Genomic DNA, 17,479 nt, shown 5'->3' on the forward strand with positions numbered 1-17,479 from the left:
TGGAGAATCATTTTGTACTTGGCAATCCTGGAAAGGTTGTATACGAGAGACAGACTAATAGGATGGGCATATCAATCAGTTCAGCATGCTCCTTATGTGAAAGGGTAGCAGAAAGTCATGAACACTTGTTTTTTCAATGCAACTACTCAGCAAGTATACGGAGGAAGCTGCTACAATGGATAGGGATACAAAGGAATGTACAAGGTTGAGATGCTGAAAAACAGTGGGCAATAAGGCATGCACTAGGAAAGAAGCAAATGTGTGCAACATACAGAATGATATTCGCTTGTGCTGTTTATTATATTTGGCAGGAACGAAACTGGAGAACCTTCAGAGGAACACAAAGAAACAGTGAGGAGATGATCAAACTGATAATCCAAGAAGTGCATTGTCGTGGAATGTTAAATTCTAAGATAGCAAGATACTTACGAAAAAAATTTTTATCCATAATTTTGTAGTTGAATAGTTATGTAGATATGAGGGCACTAGATTTGGGGCTGCATGTCCAAATCTATGTGAGTTTTTGAGGGTTCTTGCTATACTTGTAAATATTTTCCCTGGTAATACGAAATTTAATTACCAAAAAAATATTAACCTCGCATTATTAAAGCTAAATTTGAAAAGACATGCATATACCTAAAAACTGCAATTATTTTGGGTTTTTTTCACTTTTAACCTGCGCCAGAAACTATTTACATTTGGTAGCCGAAAAAGTGTATAAAATTTATACAGTATAATTTTTGTATATAACATACAGAGTGTATATATGTGTATATATACACACACACAAACAATACACAAAAATATATATTTTTGGCTATTATTTTGAGAGCGGCTATACAGTGTCATTTTCCTAATTATTTTCGTTAAATATTAGATTATTTGAGAGAGAATTTAGAGAAGACCGAGAAAAAAAAATCTCTTTTCCATTTATGCCACGTAAGCAAAAGACAGTAATCTGTTTCGAGTCGTCACTTCTCAGTCAAACAAAATCTTAAATCAACGGCTGCAAACGCCTTTAATTTCTCATCATCACCGTCAATTTCATTTTCAAATTTTAAATTGTTAAACCCCAAGGTTATTCCCGTCATTTCACAACCTCTAACGCGCGCATCTGAAAAAATACTCAACCGTTTGAAACAACACACAGAGCTATAACAGTCTTCTTTCTTCAACAAACTTCAACTTCCAAACTGTTACTTAACCCCCCCCCCCCCCCCCAACAAGCCCAAACCCCCAAAACCAAAATTCAAAATAGAGAAAAAAACGCTAACTCAGAAAAAATTTCAGTTCTCAAAAATGTCTACGAAGATTTTTGAAGCTTACAAGAAGAGTAAAAGAACACCAAATTTTTATGGCTTTCATAGCTTTCTTGATCCGGGTTGTCCAATTAAACCAACGGGTCCGTTTCGAGATAATGTTCGATTGTATCTTCAACAATGTGCTGAGCTTGAGGAGTATACAGTAGAAGGAATGCAAATTTGGAGTACATTTTTAGTGCATAAAAACAGAGGCGTTGTGATTCCTCTCTATACCATTGAAGAAAACGTGAAGAATAATGATAGAAGTTTTTGTGATCACTGTAGATGTGCTGGTATGTCTTGAATTTATCAACAACCTTTTGGTGTTTTTTTTAGTGATTTTTGAAATTCGGGTTCTGGGGAAATTCTTGGTTTTTTTAAGCATTTCTCGATTTTTTTTCTGGGCTGGGGGGGGGGGGGGGGTTGAGATTTAAACTCTAAGAGCTGGTAATTTTTGAGTTTTTGAACACCCTTTTGTTTTTGTATTTGATTTTTGAAATATGGGTTTTGGGAAATTCTTATTATTTTTTTCCAAGCATTTCATAATTTTTTGGGGAGATTTGAATTTTCGGGTTTATGGGTTTAAGGATTTTGATTGCTGCAATTGTGCTGGTAACTCATAAATTTGAACACATTTTTGGTCATTTATTGGTTATAGTATTTTTTCTTTTCTTTTTTTTGTAAGATTTGAATTTTGTCTTTAAACTGATTTTTGAATTTGGGTTTTGGGAATTCCTTCATATTTTTTAGATTTGAGTTTTGGTACGTTCTGTTTGAATTTGAACACCCTTCAGTTCTATTTATTTGTGAGTTGGTTGTGGAAATTTATTGTTTTTATTAGAGTATTTTGTTTTGGGGTTTATGGGGTTTAAGGATTTATGAGGATTTTGTGAATTTTCAGGTTGGAGTCATCATTTTGTTTCAAAGAGGAAGTACCATTTGATTATTCCAGCTGATTGTGAATGGAACCAGCATCTTAATGATGGTGTTTTTGATGATCAAACTCACATTTTGCATGGTTTGATTCATTGTAACGGATTTGGGCATTTGATTTGCATTAATGGAAATGAAGGCGGATCCAAATTTCTCTGTGGCCGCGAAGTTATGGACCTTTGGGATCGTATTTGCACTAATCTTAGAGCTCGGTAATAAACATTTCTCTAAAGTATTTGATGTATCAGATTCAGGTTTTGAATGTATTAGTTGAGTTCTTGAAATATTTTCATCTGTTTTTTGAAGGAAAATCACTGTTGAAGATATATCGAAGAAGCATTCAATGGATTTGCGTTTGTTGTATGGGGTTGCCTATGGGCATACGTGGTTTGGCCGATGGGATTACAAATTTAGCCATGGAAGTTTTGGGATAATGGAGCACAATTATGAAAGAGCTATTGAAATGCTCAGCTCAATTGAACTTGATCAGGTGATTGATGATTTCAGATACAGCAGCAGATCCAATGTAATGAAACAGATGGTTGTTTGCTATAGAGGTTTGAGTGACACTCCTTTAACTACGGCCCGTGACCTCTTCAGATTCATGCTTGCTGTGAAGTCCTGCAATTCAATTAAGGAGAAGCCAAATGTTGCTCCTGTTGTAAGAGCATGTTCTTCGTCGAGATATTTGATAAGAAATGCTGCACCAAGCAAATCTGAGGGGAAGGAAAAATCAGCAAGGTATAGAAAGTTTTCTAACATTGCGGCATCTCTTGACAGTAGATGGCCAGTGAGAAGACTTGAGTTCACTGCAGATGTGATTGTTGATGCATTGAAAGAAAAGAAAGCAACAAACAGATTCGGAAGTTGTGGTATGAGTAGGCAGGAGGCGCGTGATGCTGCTCGTCTCCACATTGGCGATACGGGGTTGATTGATTATGTTCTGAAATCGATGAATAATGTGATCGTTGGAGGCTATGTAGTTCGTCGTGCTGTGAATCGAGCTACCAGGGTGTTGGAGTACACGATTCAGGAGCTTCGGAATTGTGATCAATCTGAACAAGAAAAGCTCCCTGAGCCAGTTCATAACTATGCTGTTTATCCTGGAACTGATGTTTACAATGATGTTTTATGCTTGTATAATAATCTGCTATTAAGCTTTGCAGAATCTGATGTGCTAAAGCTAGCTGTTAGGACAGTTTTGGATAGTAAGCATTTTGTGAAGGAATGGCCATTTAGGGATGATCCAGATGACATATTGTTGAGGTTCATCTGCTGCATTTTGCCAAGTTCTAGTGGTTTGGAAGCTGTACTTAGAAAGGGATATCCCCCGGGAGAGATGGTTGAAGTTCCTCTACATTCGACAATTGGTGATTTAAAAACAGCTATTGAGTCTGCAATGAGGGACACATATTGCATTATGGACAATTTTATGGTAACGGATATTGTAGGGATGGAAACAATGGAAGATTGTGAAGTGCTCTTTGGCATTATCGAGTCAGGCTCAGAACTTTGGGTGAGGGGTTTCGGGTTGGATTTGGAAAGTGAGTTGAAAAATGAAGGAGGGGCTGATAATTGGACAGTGAACTGTAGGTGTGGGGCTCGGGACGATGATGGTGAAAGGATGGTTTCGTGTGATATATGTGAGATATGGCAGCACACTCGCTGCTGTGGGATCGAGGATTCTGAGGTTGTGCCACCGTTGTTTGTGTGTGAGGCTTGTTGCACTTCACTTGCACCACCAAGAGCACAGAACAGCTTTGAGTTTGGTCTTTATGCGACATCACTAGTGCCTTGTGATTCTGAATTTGGTATATACTGAAGTTAGGGGCAGAGAGTGGCAATTCTGTATAGCCATAACAGTCAGTCATATACTTGTGCAGTTTTTCTGTGTTTTTTTCTGTTGTTACACGTGTTACTCGATTCTTTTAAGGACAAACTCAATAATCAATGATGATTCATATATCCTGCGCATTCCCTGCTTGTTTACACATTTCTTTCAGCACTTAAAGTACATTTACTTGTTTGATAGAAAGAAATAAGAATGAAAAACAGCAGGCTATGAAGCTGAAAGACTGAAAGAATAAGAGTTGTCTAGGTAAATGTGACTAAAGTGATTAATAAGAATTAGAACTTCTGCTAGTAATAAATTTTACATGGGAAATGTTCCATCCAAAGGTTCTTGTGGTTCTGAACTATACAATGAACTCTACAATCTCCTCTTTCTCATCTCTAGTCCTACTTTACAAAATTTCATAGGCAAAAGAATTTGCACCACGGTCCTACTCATGATCTCCTCAAGCGGGAAGTGAGATCAATGAACTCATCCTCTTCGATAGGTATTGTGAGACCGCCCATTGGATGATCAAAGCCAAACTCTTCTTCAGCTTGAGCTAATAAGTCTTGGAATAAAGGCTGCCTCAGGTATGATATTGGCACGACGAATCTCTTCTTCTGACTCTCCCCTACATATACTGCACAATGTCCTTTTGGAACACCTCCACTTGTTGTGGACCTCCTTAGGATTCGATTAGCCTGAATAAATGGAGTCATTTTGATACCCATTGTCTCAAGGAGTATTTGTTAACTCAAAATGGTGAAGGAAAAAAAAAAGAACAAGAATTTGAGAATTGTACAGAAAATGGAAGTTTTCTTTTGTAATCTGGATACTTGTGTTTTGCTCAAATCCTTTGTGTTATATAAGTTAATGGTAAGTCTCATAACCAACTGGTGATAGACAACATCACATGAAGTTTCACATGGTTTTGCTTACTCTGGTATTTTCAAAGTATTCAGACCATAAATTTGTTGAACAACAACACTAGGCCCTACTGCTTCTCAGATTTGGAACAGAAAAAGACACCCTTAAAATAAAAGCCACAAGAGTGGATGAAGTGTATGACTAAGTATCACATGGTATTTCTTTCTAACTCCTTGACAAGAACTTAGTATTTTAGGCCATATTTGTGGAATAACAGCAGGTTTCTCATACTCCTATTAACCTAAACTCAGCTTTAATGCATTTGTTCTTTTATAGCAAAACTAGCCAAGATGAGAAATCAAAGGTCCCCTATCTACATGACCAAGAAGGGAGAAGCACATGGTTTTGCTTCTAACCTGCAATTGCTCAGCTAATGGTTTCAAATTATGGGCATTGGTGAGAAGTAACCAAGTATGAGCTGATATCATTACTAATAGGCCCCGGTTGTCGATCAAAGTAAAAAAAAGAAGAAACTTAGCTTCATCCACAAATTTAAGGTCCCATATCAACATAGCCAACAGGCATCAGCACATGGCCTTGCCTTTGGTTGTTAGTAGCAAAACTTCAGCTCCAACTACAAAGCCTGTCTACAACCTCTTGTATAAATAACCCCCTTTTTCTGTGGACATTTTTCATCATCAAGTAAAAGCATTATCTATTCGGCCATCAAAAGTTTCTAAATTTTTAGTTTACTTTCTTGCTTCCTTACTTTCAAGAAAAAGAAAAATGGAAAGAAAGACAATGGTCAGTACCAAGAAGCTCATCAAAATGGCAAGGAGATGGCAAAAGTTCGCGGTCAAGCAGAGGAAGCGGATTTCACTTCCAAGAAATGGAAGTGATAAATACAGTTGCAGTACATCCTCATCCTCTATTGTTGAAAAGGGTCATTTTGTAGTATATACAGATGATCAAGCGCGTTTTGTCATTCCCTTGGTTTACCTTGAAAATGAGGTCATTAGGCAACTTTTAAGCATGTCCGAAGAAGAGTTTGGACTACCAAGTGGTGGTCCTATAACATTACCATGTGATTCGGCATTCATGGACTACATCATGTCACTGATCAAGAAAGGTGTAACTGCTGGAGATCATCACAAAGCATTGCTCCTCTCAATTCCTTCATGTTGCTGTTCAACTTCTTCCTTTCACCAAGAAAGTGGAAATCAACAGATTCTTGTTTATTGAGACATGAAACGGTCATATTTTGTAAATGATAGCTCAAAACAGATTGTATAGCAGAAGAAAAATAGGCAACTGAAATTTGTTTCATTAGATATGGAATAGAGCTTTAACATTCTCATCTTGGAGTAGCACTATTATTTTATTGCAGGCAATTGACTTTGTCTATCGAAAACTTAGAGACGTATGAATCAAAACAACACAAGTTTAAATGACATGAAAAATTAATTGTAAAGAGTTTAAACGAAGTGAAATCATTAACTGTTACTTTTCCAGACTTCCTTTGCAGTTAATGTTAATGCTTGATAAGTATAGATTGAAAGGAAGCTGCAAATTACGACAACCAATTAGAAAGCTAATCCTACGCCACCCTAATTGGCCACCACTTTGATTATTGTTTCTGGTAATAGGTCATTCATATCCAAATGTACAAATGGATCCTACAAGTTTTCCCCTGGCCATAATACCGGAGCGCAGGTCTTAAGTGATAGTGGACATGCTCACAAATATGTAAAGATATTTACATGTGTAATTTCAATTACCTTATAGCTTGGATGTAAATAAGTAATAATATCTGGAAAGACTGCAAGACAAACCACCTGCCAAGAACAAGTAGTTTAGTAAGTTGCAATGATTCAAAAAGACTTTGAATAGTGCATTTCTCTAGACTTACAAGACATGGTCTCTGATAGGCTTAGTGGAATTGAAGAGTAAAGCAGCCTCAAGTTTGGACAAATTATGGAGCACCGAAACTATGGCCTATCGCTCAATGAAACAGAATTTCTCATCTTTGTAGAGCAACAAACATTTCCCTTGCTTCTCTGAGAGAAGTCATCGGCTGCTGAATTTAGAAATTGAGACAGAAAACACAAAACAAAGCATCTGGAGATCTGGAGCTTTTAAACTTTTAGGAGTTTTAACAGACACAGAAAGGAGGGTCGAAGAGCTGTAAATAGCTATAGTAGTACTTAATTGTTGGTGTCAATAGAGCCAGCAGCACAATTATGCAAAATGTCAGGCACATTCGTCTACTGAAGTAGGAAACATGAACATATAAAAGGTTTTTGAGTCTTCCAATCAACTGACTTTAAAAAATTTGCTTGAATAAAATTTGGCTATATTCATATGACAGGAGGTTAGTCATTTTAACAAACTTTACAAGCAGAAAATCCTTGTTTTCTACTACTACTATACAAAATGGTTAAGTAAAAACAAGGAATTGTTTCCCTCATTGTCAAGTCCCACTTAAATGGAAGTGACATCTCTACTATCACTCATCTTTCTCATTTCTAAACTATTGCTTTACAAAATTTCATGGGCAGAAGAATCTGCACCATGGTCCTACTCATAATCTCCTCAAGCGGGAGGTGAGATCAATGAACACTTCCTCTTTGCAAGGTATTGTGAGACCGCCCATTGGATGATCAAATCCAAACTCTTCCTCGGCTTGAGCTAACAAGTCTTGAAATAAAGGCTGGCTCAGGTATGATATTGGCACAACGAATCGCTTCTTCTGGCTCTCTCCTACATATACTGCGCAATGTCCTTTTGGAACACCTCCAGTTGTTGAAGACCTCCTTAGGGTTCGAGTAGCCTGAATAAATGGAGTCACTTTGATACCCATAGTCTCGAGGAATATGATGTAACTATAAATAATGAAGGAAAATAAAGAACGAGAACTTTGAGAATTGCACAGAAAATGGAAGTTTTTTGAATGTCAGGATACTTGTGTTTTAATCAAATGCTTTGGGTCAGATTATATATAAGTTTATGACAAGTTTCATATCCAAAAGTTCAGTGGTTAAGAGAAATTGGTGGCTACAGGTGAGAGACAATGGCATATGAAGTTTCACATGGTTTTGCCTACTCTATTATTGTCAAATAACTTAGACCATAAATTTTGTTGAACAACGACACTAGGCCCTACTGCTTCTTATGATAGGGAGCAGAAAAAGACACACTTAAAATAACATCCACAAAAATGGATAAATTTGATGATTTAGTCCAGGACCACCTGGTTTAGAGGTGAGGTGACAGAGAATGCCAGATAGGAATAGCAACAGAAATACCACAAGAGAAAGAAAGATAACATGACATGAAATATCACATGCCACTGCCTTCTAACTCTTAGACAAGCACATAGAATTTTATACCATATTTGTAGAATAACAACAAATTTCTCACAATCCAATTAAATGAACTTGTCTGCTGTTTTCATCAACTCAATAAGAAAGATCAATTATATGACTCATTCTTTAAATTCTACTTTAGCATAGCCCATTGTTGTTATTCTGCACATAAAAAGGGAAGAAATGCATTAACTTCTTTTCTTCAATTGCAGAACTAGACAACCAGCCATATCCACAATTCATTAGGTCCCATATTCAACAGCAGCACATGATTCTGCCGTGCCTACCTAACTCAGGTTGACAACGTTAGCTACAATTCAAATTCATTCTCTAGCCTCAACTATAAATGAACTGCTTCCATGAGCCATTTTGATCATCAAGCAGATAGCAATTACTCAAACCATTTGAAAAGTAACCAACCTATTTTTACTTTCCTATCTTCCAAAGAAATCAATATGGTCAGTATTAAGAAACTGATAAAAATGGCAAGGAGATGGCAGAAGTTTGCAGCTAAGCAAAGGAAGAGGATTTCTTTACCAAGATCAAGTTACAATGATGCAGAAAGCTGTAGCACATCATCTTCTATAGTTGGCAAAGGGCATTTTGTGGTGTATACAACTGATCAGAAGCGATTTGTGGTTCCTTTGGCTTATCTTAAACACGAGATAATCAGAGAACTATTGCACATGTCTGAAGAAGAGTTTGGACTTCCAAGTGATGGCCCTATCACTTTACCATGTGATGCCTTATTCTTGAATTACATCATATCACTCATCAGAAGAGGTGTAACTGTAGATCCTCAGAATGCTTTGCTTGTATCAGTCGCTTCCACTCGATGCTCATCAGCTTCATACCTTCAAGAACCAAGTCACCGGCAACTCCTAGTTTGTTGAGCTAACTTCAATATGTTTTGTAATTTATACATGATACTCAACAAGTTTACATAATGTTAGCATCTAATTGTCATGAAAACTCCATATTCTTATCCAAACTGTTTTATTCTTTATAAATTGGGAAAATCTAATTGCATATTCGTTGCTCTTTAGTAGTCTTGCACCTAGAATATATAGCTTGTGGCTTTCACAATCACCGGGTAAGTTGATAAGCTCAATTCAAAGAACGTAATGTCAAAAGCTTCATTAAATCATTCTTTCCAGCATGAAGAAGTAAAAAAAAAAGACTATTGACTTAATTGTAAGAGGATGCACCAGGGGCTTCCGCAAAAGTCTAATTTCAACCAAGATGATTTAGTTTCCTTGTTGTTAATGTTGTCTTCTAAGTAAATTGTAAACAATTTTTAACTTGCCATTTTCAATTTATAAACAATTACATGAACAATAGCAAGTAGCCAGTAGGTATTAAAGCCCAAGAAAATTAGCAAATTTTGGACAATGGAAAGGGCAGTTGATCCTTTCCATTTGCACATAGGAAGACTTGATATCATAACTAATAAGTCAACAAAAGATGAGAGTAGGTAGGAAGAAGTCTAATATTCAATGTGAAGGTCCCCTACCAAAAGGACAAGGCAGGCAGGCAGCACATGGTTCAACAAACTTAATCTACAACAACAACAACTACGCCTCGGTCTCAAACAAGTTGGGATCGGCAATATGAATCCTCATTCTTTTCATTAAGCTCAACTGATATCATTATTCATTACCAAAAAACATAAAAGTGCAAGTAAATTATGAGTTCCATCATGAATTAGCAAGTTTTACGCAAGCTGCTAACCTAACGCAACCTTCCTCCTTTTCGAGCTTGGGACCGGCAATGTAAGCGAGCTCACACCGGCAGAGTTGTTAAGCGAACTTAATCTATCACAGAGAGAACTAGTCTTCATTCAGAGGTCTCAAACTCTTCAAGTTGGCGAGACGAGAAGTCCTAAAGTGTGACTTGATAGGTCCATTCTGTTGTCGACCAAAGTGAAGATTTAAGTGTCTCTTACTCCCACGATATTTTCTGGTCATAGCAGCGGTAAAATGCTACTGCCAAATTTCACACCAAGAGAAGCGGATGAAACAATGAATTGCAAAAGTTCTTATTTTTCAAGTCAAAATGAAAATGTTTGATAGTAAAAGAATGTCCTGGCATCTCTTCGACCAAAAACCCCGGAATAAAATTCCTTCTCTTGGGTAAAGTTTCTTCATTCATCTTCGGTACTAACAAGCCTTCCCTTTACTAAGCTTGGAGTGCTAATCTCTAACTCCTCAACTTACAAGCTATAATTCCTGCTTTACTAGTGTACAAATTGTTTAAGGGAAACAATTTGTACATGGTTCAGCAAACTTAAAATTAAAAGCCACTAGAATGGATATAGCTCATGACAAAATTCTGGACCACTTGGCTTGACACAGACTCAGAAAAGAAGGATAACCAGATAGGCATATCAACACAAATACCACAGTTCTTAGGTCCCTTACATGATGTCTGTTACATTTTATTAGTCCTACTCAAGCTTGGCTGTGTTTGTTCTTATACTACACTACAGAGCAAAATGGTAGAACTGAAAAATTAGACAACCAGCGATATCCACAATGCAGTAGGTCCCATATTCAACAGCAGCACATGATTCTTCCGAGCACACCTAACTAAGGTTGATAACCACAGCTTATAATTGAAATTTATTCTCTAGCCTTACTATAAATAAACTGCTCCGATGAGCCACATTTTGATCATCAAGCAGATAGCACAATCAAACCTTCAAAAATATCCTCAAGTTTTTCTCATTCCTTTATTCCAAAGAAAATCAATATGATCGATGTTAAGAAACTGATCAAGCTGGCAAGGAAATGGCAAAATTTTGCAGCCAAACAAAGGAAGAGAATTTCTTTTCCAAGATCCAACTACCATGACGCAGAAAGTTGTAGCACACCAACTTCCATAGTTGGTAAAGGGTATTTTGTGGTCTATACAACTGATCAGAAGCGATTTGTAGTTCCGTTGGCTTATCTACAACATGAGGTAATCAGACAACTGTTGCGCATGTCTGAAGAAGAGTTTGGAATTCCAAGTGATGGCCCTATCACTTTACCATGTGATGCACTATTCATGAACTATATTATATCACTCATCAGAAGAGGTGTATCTGCTGATCTTCAGAAAGCGTTGCTTGTATCAGTTGCTTCGAGCCAATGCTCATCAGCTTTATGCCTTCAAGAACAAAGAAATCCCCAAGTGCTAGTTTATTGACCTATGATAAGTTTTGTAGTAGTCTAGGATACAAAATACTCCACAAGTGTACAGCATATTAAAATCTCAATTATTCATCAGAATTCTCTATTCTTGTCTCCAAACTCTTTAATTTTCTGATCATTTAGGAGAATCTGATTCTTTTATTTGCTTTCTAGTAGTCCTATAATTTGATTGAACTCCACTAATTATGACAACATTAAATGAGAATGGATGAACAGACAATATGATGTGGATTACAAATTTTTATGTGGTCAATTTTGGGACCAGCCTAGAAAATTTTAACAAAACAAGCAGTGAACAATAAGCAGGGATCCAATCTTTTGATTTTGGAATATTACATGACAAGGACTATAACATTACAGAACTTTCATATTCTAACCAATAGGGTTATAGATCTCTGTAGGTCACACACCCTTAATATATCAAATGGAAAGTTGTGTCAAGGGCTGAATAAAGCCATCTTTTCAAGCAGTATAGAGAGCAAACTTCTATACTGAAACAAAAGTCAAGAACCATTCGTACATCTATGTTGCAGTCGCTTTATCACATTTATTTTTTCTCAAGGGAACAATATCCCTTCAATTGTTACGTCCTTCACTTTCTTCTAAATAAACCACACCATTTTGTAAGATATCATCTTTTGATCTTCTTCATATGCACACCTCTCCCTCCACCAAAGAAAAGAAAAAGACTTATTAAATTAATTGATAAAGTAGATTTTTCTTTGGTTGCTATTCCCCCATTTGTTTCGACACTATCAACTAAAGATTGGGTTTTCTTACTGTTAAATGTGTCTTTGAGTAAAATTTGTGACCAGTGTTAACTCACCAAATTTTCAATTTACAAACATTTACACTAATATCCTTGTGTCCTTATCTAATAACTTTAATGCAGTGGTTTTCCTAGCACAACCAGCCAAGATGACAGTTTAAATGTCCCCCATCTACATGATCAAGAAGGGAGTCGCACATGGTTTTGCCTTTTACCAGCAATTCAACATCTAATTGTATCAACTTATTGTCATTGGTGAGAAGTCTCAAGCATGAGCTGATAACATAACTAATAGGCCTAATCAGTTGTCGACCAAAGTGAAGAAAGGAAGAAACTTATCATCTTTTATCCTTTCAATCTAACTTCATCCACAAATTTAAGGCCCCATATCAACCTGGCCAAAAGGCATAAGCACATGGCTTTGCCTTTTGTTGTTAGTAACATAACTTCAGCTCCAACTCAAAGCCCGTCTACAACCTCTTGTATAAATAATCCTCCTTTCATGAGCCTTTTCATCATAAAACAAGCATTATCAGTTCATTCATCAAAGATCCCTAAGGTTCTAATTTACTTTCTTGTTTCTAGTTTTCCAGAGCAATGAAGATGCTTAGTACTAAGAAACTCATCAATATGGCCAAGAGATGGCAGAAGTTTGCGGCAAAGCAGAGGAAGAGGATTTCATCTCCAAGAAATGCCCGTGATACAGACAGTTGTAATACATCCTCATCCTCTGTAGTTGAAAAGGGTCACTTTGTAGTATATACGGCTGACCAAGCACGGTTCGTCATTCCCTTAGCTTACCTTGAAAATGAGGTCATTGGGCAACTTTTAAGCATGTCTGAAGAAGAGTTTGGGCTACCGAGTGGTGGCCCTATTACATTACCGTGTGATTCAGACTTCATGGACTACATCATTTCACTAATCAAGAAAGGTTTATCTGCTGGAGATCTTCACAGAGCATTGCTCCTCTCAATTACTTCATGTTGCTGTTCAACTTCTTATTTGCACCAAGAAAGTGGAAATCAACAGATTCTTGTTTATTGAGTCATGACATCATGTTTTGTAAATGATAGCACAAAATAGATTGTATAGCAGTTGAAAAAAAGACAACAGAAGGCCTGTATTATTACAGATGGAATAGAGCTTTATCTTGAAATTAACATTCGATACCATACTTGTGGCAGGACAAGATAAAATGTCAATACGGTTATCAAACAATAAAATGTCAATAAACACAAAGACCAGTGAACAAAAGCATCAGGGTTATAGTATAGATACTGCTATCTCTTGTCATGAGCTGCCTGCCTAGAGCTTCTTAAGAGAGGCTCTGAGATGGGGCTGAAGACCAATTAGACTTGTAGCCATTTCCACGACATACGATAGTTTACAATTCTCCACTTTAAAAACTCGAGTAATCTCCTTGACCTGTCCATCAGGAAAGTCAAAACTTCAGCTACCTCCACCAACAATCAAGGGTTTCTTTTCCAAACTTTGATACAAAAGGCCATGTCAATCTTGATTGAAAAACGAAAACTTATTGCAACTACAAAATGCTTTCTCATTGTTTATATAAGGATTCTCTTATGAAATTTCTAGTTAGATGAGCAGTGCTGCAAGAGGAGGTTACCTTGGAAGCATTGCCAACCAGTTCGCTGCTAAGCTTCACAACTCCCTCTTCCATGTCATATGTTCCTTTCTGTAGAATCAAAGTAGAAATATTATAATTTTATGGTTGACCAAATGGATAAACAACCCGAACACGCGACATGTACAATTGACCTCCTGGATTGTCAATGAGTCTTGTTTTTTAACATCAAAAGTCACTTCAAATTACCAGGGAAAAAATGTCCTTAGCACATCTAAAAAATCTGATAACATGAAATTCTGAGGCATGATCCATGAATCACAGAAATGAATTTAAGTGATACACTCGACAGTTTACATTTTTGTACAGTATCAGTGAAACTTTACCTTCAATACCAATTACCGTACATACAGTAGGTTGATTACTATTTTTATCAGGTTACGAATTAATTTTGTAATATATATTTAGCTATGATTACCTTATAAGTGACTTGATACTGTAAATATGTCTGTGCACATAACTTAAACTCCGCAGAAATAGTCTCTCAAATTTGGGTTATTGTTGCAAAGTTTTTATGTAAAATGTCTATGGATGCAATAAATTGCATGTTATTCATAAGGAAATTAAAACACCTGGACTTCAACAAGACCAGTGCTCTGAGCAATGACGACTTCAATAGTTCCGTCGAGTTTAGGTCTCCAATATCCACTCTCAGAATGCATAGGTTGTCCAGATTTCAAGTTCCATGTCTTTTGAGAATAAGCTATCACAGGCTGATAATAAAAGAAGCAAATTTTAGGCAAAATATATCACATGTACAGTCAGGAGTTGTATTTTGAGCCGAGGGTTTAATAAAATAAAAAATTTAAAGTTAAACTATTTCCAAATATATCATTATCTTTTACACCTACTAAAACGGAAAGTGTGTTACATAAATTGGGACAAAAAGGAGTCTAATTTCTTGAGGAATAGGATTCAATTGAATCTCCTAAATTGCATTTAGCTCCGAAATTAAAAGGAAGCTAACCTTGTTGGGAGAGTGTGAAAATTGGAGCTCTTCGGAATAATTGAAGGAGGAAATAGTTGGGAAAAATCCCTCTCCTTCACCTCTCCAAATCCCAAGCAGAAATGATATAGGTTTTACTGCCGGATGCACCGGCAACGTTTCCGATTGATTTGACACAGTTCCCTCATCCACCATAATTTTTTTTCCTTTTCTTCTTCTTTTCAGCTAAAAGACAGAACTGTTGAATTCCCCCATACTTATTAGAGTACATTGCATTGACCAAGTAAATAGGCCTGCTTATCGGGCGCACTGGACGGATAACTACGCTTAACGGTTATCGGATTATAAATATAGTGATCCGCCAGCCATTCAATAAGACAACGAGCGAATTGGTATCGGATTAACAATTATCGGGCGGCTTATCGGCTAAATCAAATAAAAACTTTTTGAATAATCATTCAATCAATACCATATAGTTTTAAATCAATACTAAATTTTTAATACCATCTAAGATCTAACCAAACGGTATTTTTGAATTGAAGAGTCTTCAAGACTACTCATACTGTCATACATGTATTAACCAAATTTTTAATACCATCATGACTACTCATACAGACATACACGTATTAATCATTCACATTTCAATTTTTTTGACTTCTTAATTTAAGAGAGAGACGAGATTGATTACTTCTCTACCTCTGGTGGCTGTATTAATCATTCAGATTTCGATTTTTCGACTTCTCAATTAAGAGAGAGACGAGATTGATTACTTCTCTGCCTCTGGTGACGGCAGACAATTGAGAATTAGAAAATAGAAATTAGGGATTTAGCCATTTAGGGTTTCAATAGTATTTTATATACATAGGGGTAAAAGTATAAATATAAAAATTATTGACGGGTTAACGGTTTACCCAATAAGAAATTTGAGTAATCCGCCCCCAAACCGTTAAGCTGTTAATTATAAAATCTCAATCCGTTCACCATCCGATATCAATAAACCAATAAGCCATCGGTTCGGTTTGGTTAACGGTTTCGGTTCGATTTTGAACACCCCTGCGAATAAATGCTAGTACTATTTGGACGGCTGCTTATTATGACTACATAGCTTTGATTTGACCAATAAAATGAGTTCCTTAATTTCAATTTGTGTGACATAATTTGACTTTAACATAAAATTTAAGAAATATTTTTTTTATATTCCAATTTCTTTGATAGACTATCTTTTTAGTTTGTCACAAAAATAATATCAACTTTCTATATTTAGAAATAATAGCTTTAATATTTTCATTTTACACTTAATGAGATCATTTATAGTCAAACACATGTTTAAAGCTTATGTGTCCAGTCAAATATACCATAAAAATTGGGATGGAAAGAGTAAGACTTCTGAAACTTTGGTTTTTAAATATAGCAAAAATTGACGTGAAGAAAGATTTTCATTAAGAATAAAATAAAAAATTTAAAGTAAAATTATTTCAAAATATTGAATGTGTTATTCTTTTTGGAAGCCGAGGGATTGCTATAAAAATAACGAGAAGAAAAAGTTAACCATGTTGTGCTTAGATGAGTTACAAGGCTGCATCTATCATGATGACCTTCTATAGATAGAAAGAGTAATAGTAGAGAATTCATGCGTTTTGTGCTCTTTGTTTTGGCTTTCAAAAATCAAATGTATAGGGAAGTATTCCTAATTCAAAAGAAACTTTTGTCAAATGCTGCATCTTTTACAAATAAGACATAATAAAGAAAACTTTGTTCAAAGGTTGACTTCTGTACTGTTATCATTCTGCTATCCTGAAACAAAAGTCAAGAACCGTGACTCTTCAAATAGAAGACTTTAGCCTCTATTTTCCATTTAACAAAACTAAAGGTCAAAAATACTAGTTCAGCAATATTCTTCTGTTTATATTGAATCAGGTTCTTCTAAATCCTGCTGTCCAATAGCTATCTGTGAGTGATAAAAAATGTTGCACGATTTTAATGACATTTAATGCAGTATTTTTTATATAAAGAAATTGCAGTGTGACCTATGGTCACGAGTTGGAGCCGTGGAAGCAGCCACTCATGCTTGCATTAGGTTAGGCTGTTTACATCACACCCTTAGGGTGCAGCCCTTCCCCGGACCCTGGGTGAACACGGGATGCCTTGTGCACCGGATTTCCCTTTTTTAGAAAAAAGAAAACTGTCAAGATTGAAAGTACAAGAGGAGGGTGAATTATTTATTTTTATATTTTAATCGCTACAAGTTGATTATTTTTCTAATTAGTCGATTAGATGTAATAATGAGATAATAAGAAGAGCAGAATTCAAGATGCAGAAATAAAGTGCAGGAATTAAAGACACCAAAACTTTTATACTGGTTCGGATTCAATGTGAATCCTAATCCAGGCCCCTTGGGTTGCAAGGGAGTTCTCTTTCAGTGAATGAGTTTCTTGAGTGCAATGTGAATGGTGTGGTTTACACCGTTGACTCAGTTTCTATGTTACTCGTTTCTTTTTGATACAATGCCTCACAAGTATTTTTCTCTCTTTCTTCTCTAACTTGTTACACAGCAGATCTAGTAGAGCTACAATATTTGTTTGCAGTAGAACAAAGAGAGGGTATTTGGTTCGTTCAAAGTATGTC

At 36.2% G+C, this 17,479-nt stretch overlaps 8 protein-coding genes across 8 annotated transcripts; 5 read left to right on the plus strand and 3 right to left on the minus strand.

The window, feature by feature from the left end:
* LOC109226045 (PHD finger protein MALE MEIOCYTE DEATH 1) lies at positions 1,300-4,062 on the plus strand. Its single transcript, XM_019390850.1, has 3 exons — positions 1,300-1,594; positions 2,203-2,446; positions 2,541-4,062. Exons 1-3 carry the CDS (start codon positions 1,300-1,302, stop codon positions 4,054-4,056), a joined length of 2,055 nt encoding a protein of 684 aa, XP_019246395.1. The 3' UTR covers positions 4,057-4,062.
* LOC109225513 (auxin-responsive protein SAUR21-like) lies at positions 4,238-4,814 on the minus strand. The gene has a single exon (XM_019390199.1). It carries the CDS (start codon positions 4,797-4,799, stop codon positions 4,521-4,523), a length of 279 nt encoding a protein of 92 aa, XP_019245744.1. The 5' UTR covers positions 4,800-4,814; the 3' UTR covers positions 4,238-4,520.
* LOC109225509 (auxin-responsive protein SAUR68-like) lies at positions 5,706-6,294 on the plus strand. The gene has a single exon (XM_019390196.1). It carries the CDS (start codon positions 5,722-5,724, stop codon positions 6,175-6,177), a length of 456 nt encoding a protein of 151 aa, XP_019245741.1. The 5' UTR covers positions 5,706-5,721; the 3' UTR covers positions 6,178-6,294.
* LOC109225512 (auxin-responsive protein SAUR21-like) lies at positions 6,942-7,933 on the minus strand. Its single transcript, XM_019390198.1, has one exon. It carries the CDS (start codon positions 7,793-7,795, stop codon positions 7,517-7,519), a length of 279 nt encoding a protein of 92 aa, XP_019245743.1. The 5' UTR covers positions 7,796-7,933; the 3' UTR covers positions 6,942-7,516.
* On the plus strand, positions 8,476-9,345 carry LOC109225507 (auxin-responsive protein SAUR68-like). The gene has a single exon (XM_019390194.1). The coding sequence runs from the start codon at positions 8,660-8,662 to the stop codon at positions 9,191-9,193; it is 534 nt and encodes a 177-aa protein (XP_019245739.1). The 5' UTR covers positions 8,476-8,659; the 3' UTR covers positions 9,194-9,345.
* On the plus strand, positions 11,052-11,489 carry LOC109226046 (auxin-responsive protein SAUR68-like). The gene has a single exon (XM_019390851.1). It carries the CDS (start codon positions 11,052-11,054, stop codon positions 11,487-11,489), a length of 438 nt encoding a protein of 145 aa, XP_019246396.1.
* On the plus strand, positions 11,560-13,492 carry LOC109225510 (auxin-responsive protein SAUR68-like). The gene has a single exon (XM_019390197.1). The coding sequence runs from the start codon at positions 12,861-12,863 to the stop codon at positions 13,305-13,307; it is 447 nt and encodes a 148-aa protein (XP_019245742.1). The 5' UTR covers positions 11,560-12,860; the 3' UTR covers positions 13,308-13,492.
* Positions 13,359-15,112, minus strand: LOC109225508 (UPF0678 fatty acid-binding protein-like protein At1g79260). The gene is made up of 4 exons (XM_019390195.1): positions 14,876-15,112; positions 14,481-14,621; positions 13,891-13,959; positions 13,359-13,688 (listed from the first exon to the last, which is right to left on the minus strand). The coding sequence occupies exons 1-4, from the start codon at positions 15,047-15,049 to the stop codon at positions 13,569-13,571; spliced, it is 504 nt and encodes a 167-aa protein (XP_019245740.1). The 5' UTR covers positions 15,050-15,112; the 3' UTR covers positions 13,359-13,568.

Source organism: Nicotiana attenuata, chromosome 5 (genome assembly GCF_001879085.1).
Source record: "Nicotiana attenuata strain UT chromosome 5, NIATTr2, whole genome shotgun sequence".
Taxonomy (NCBI): domain Eukaryota; kingdom Viridiplantae; phylum Streptophyta; class Magnoliopsida; order Solanales; family Solanaceae; genus Nicotiana; species Nicotiana attenuata.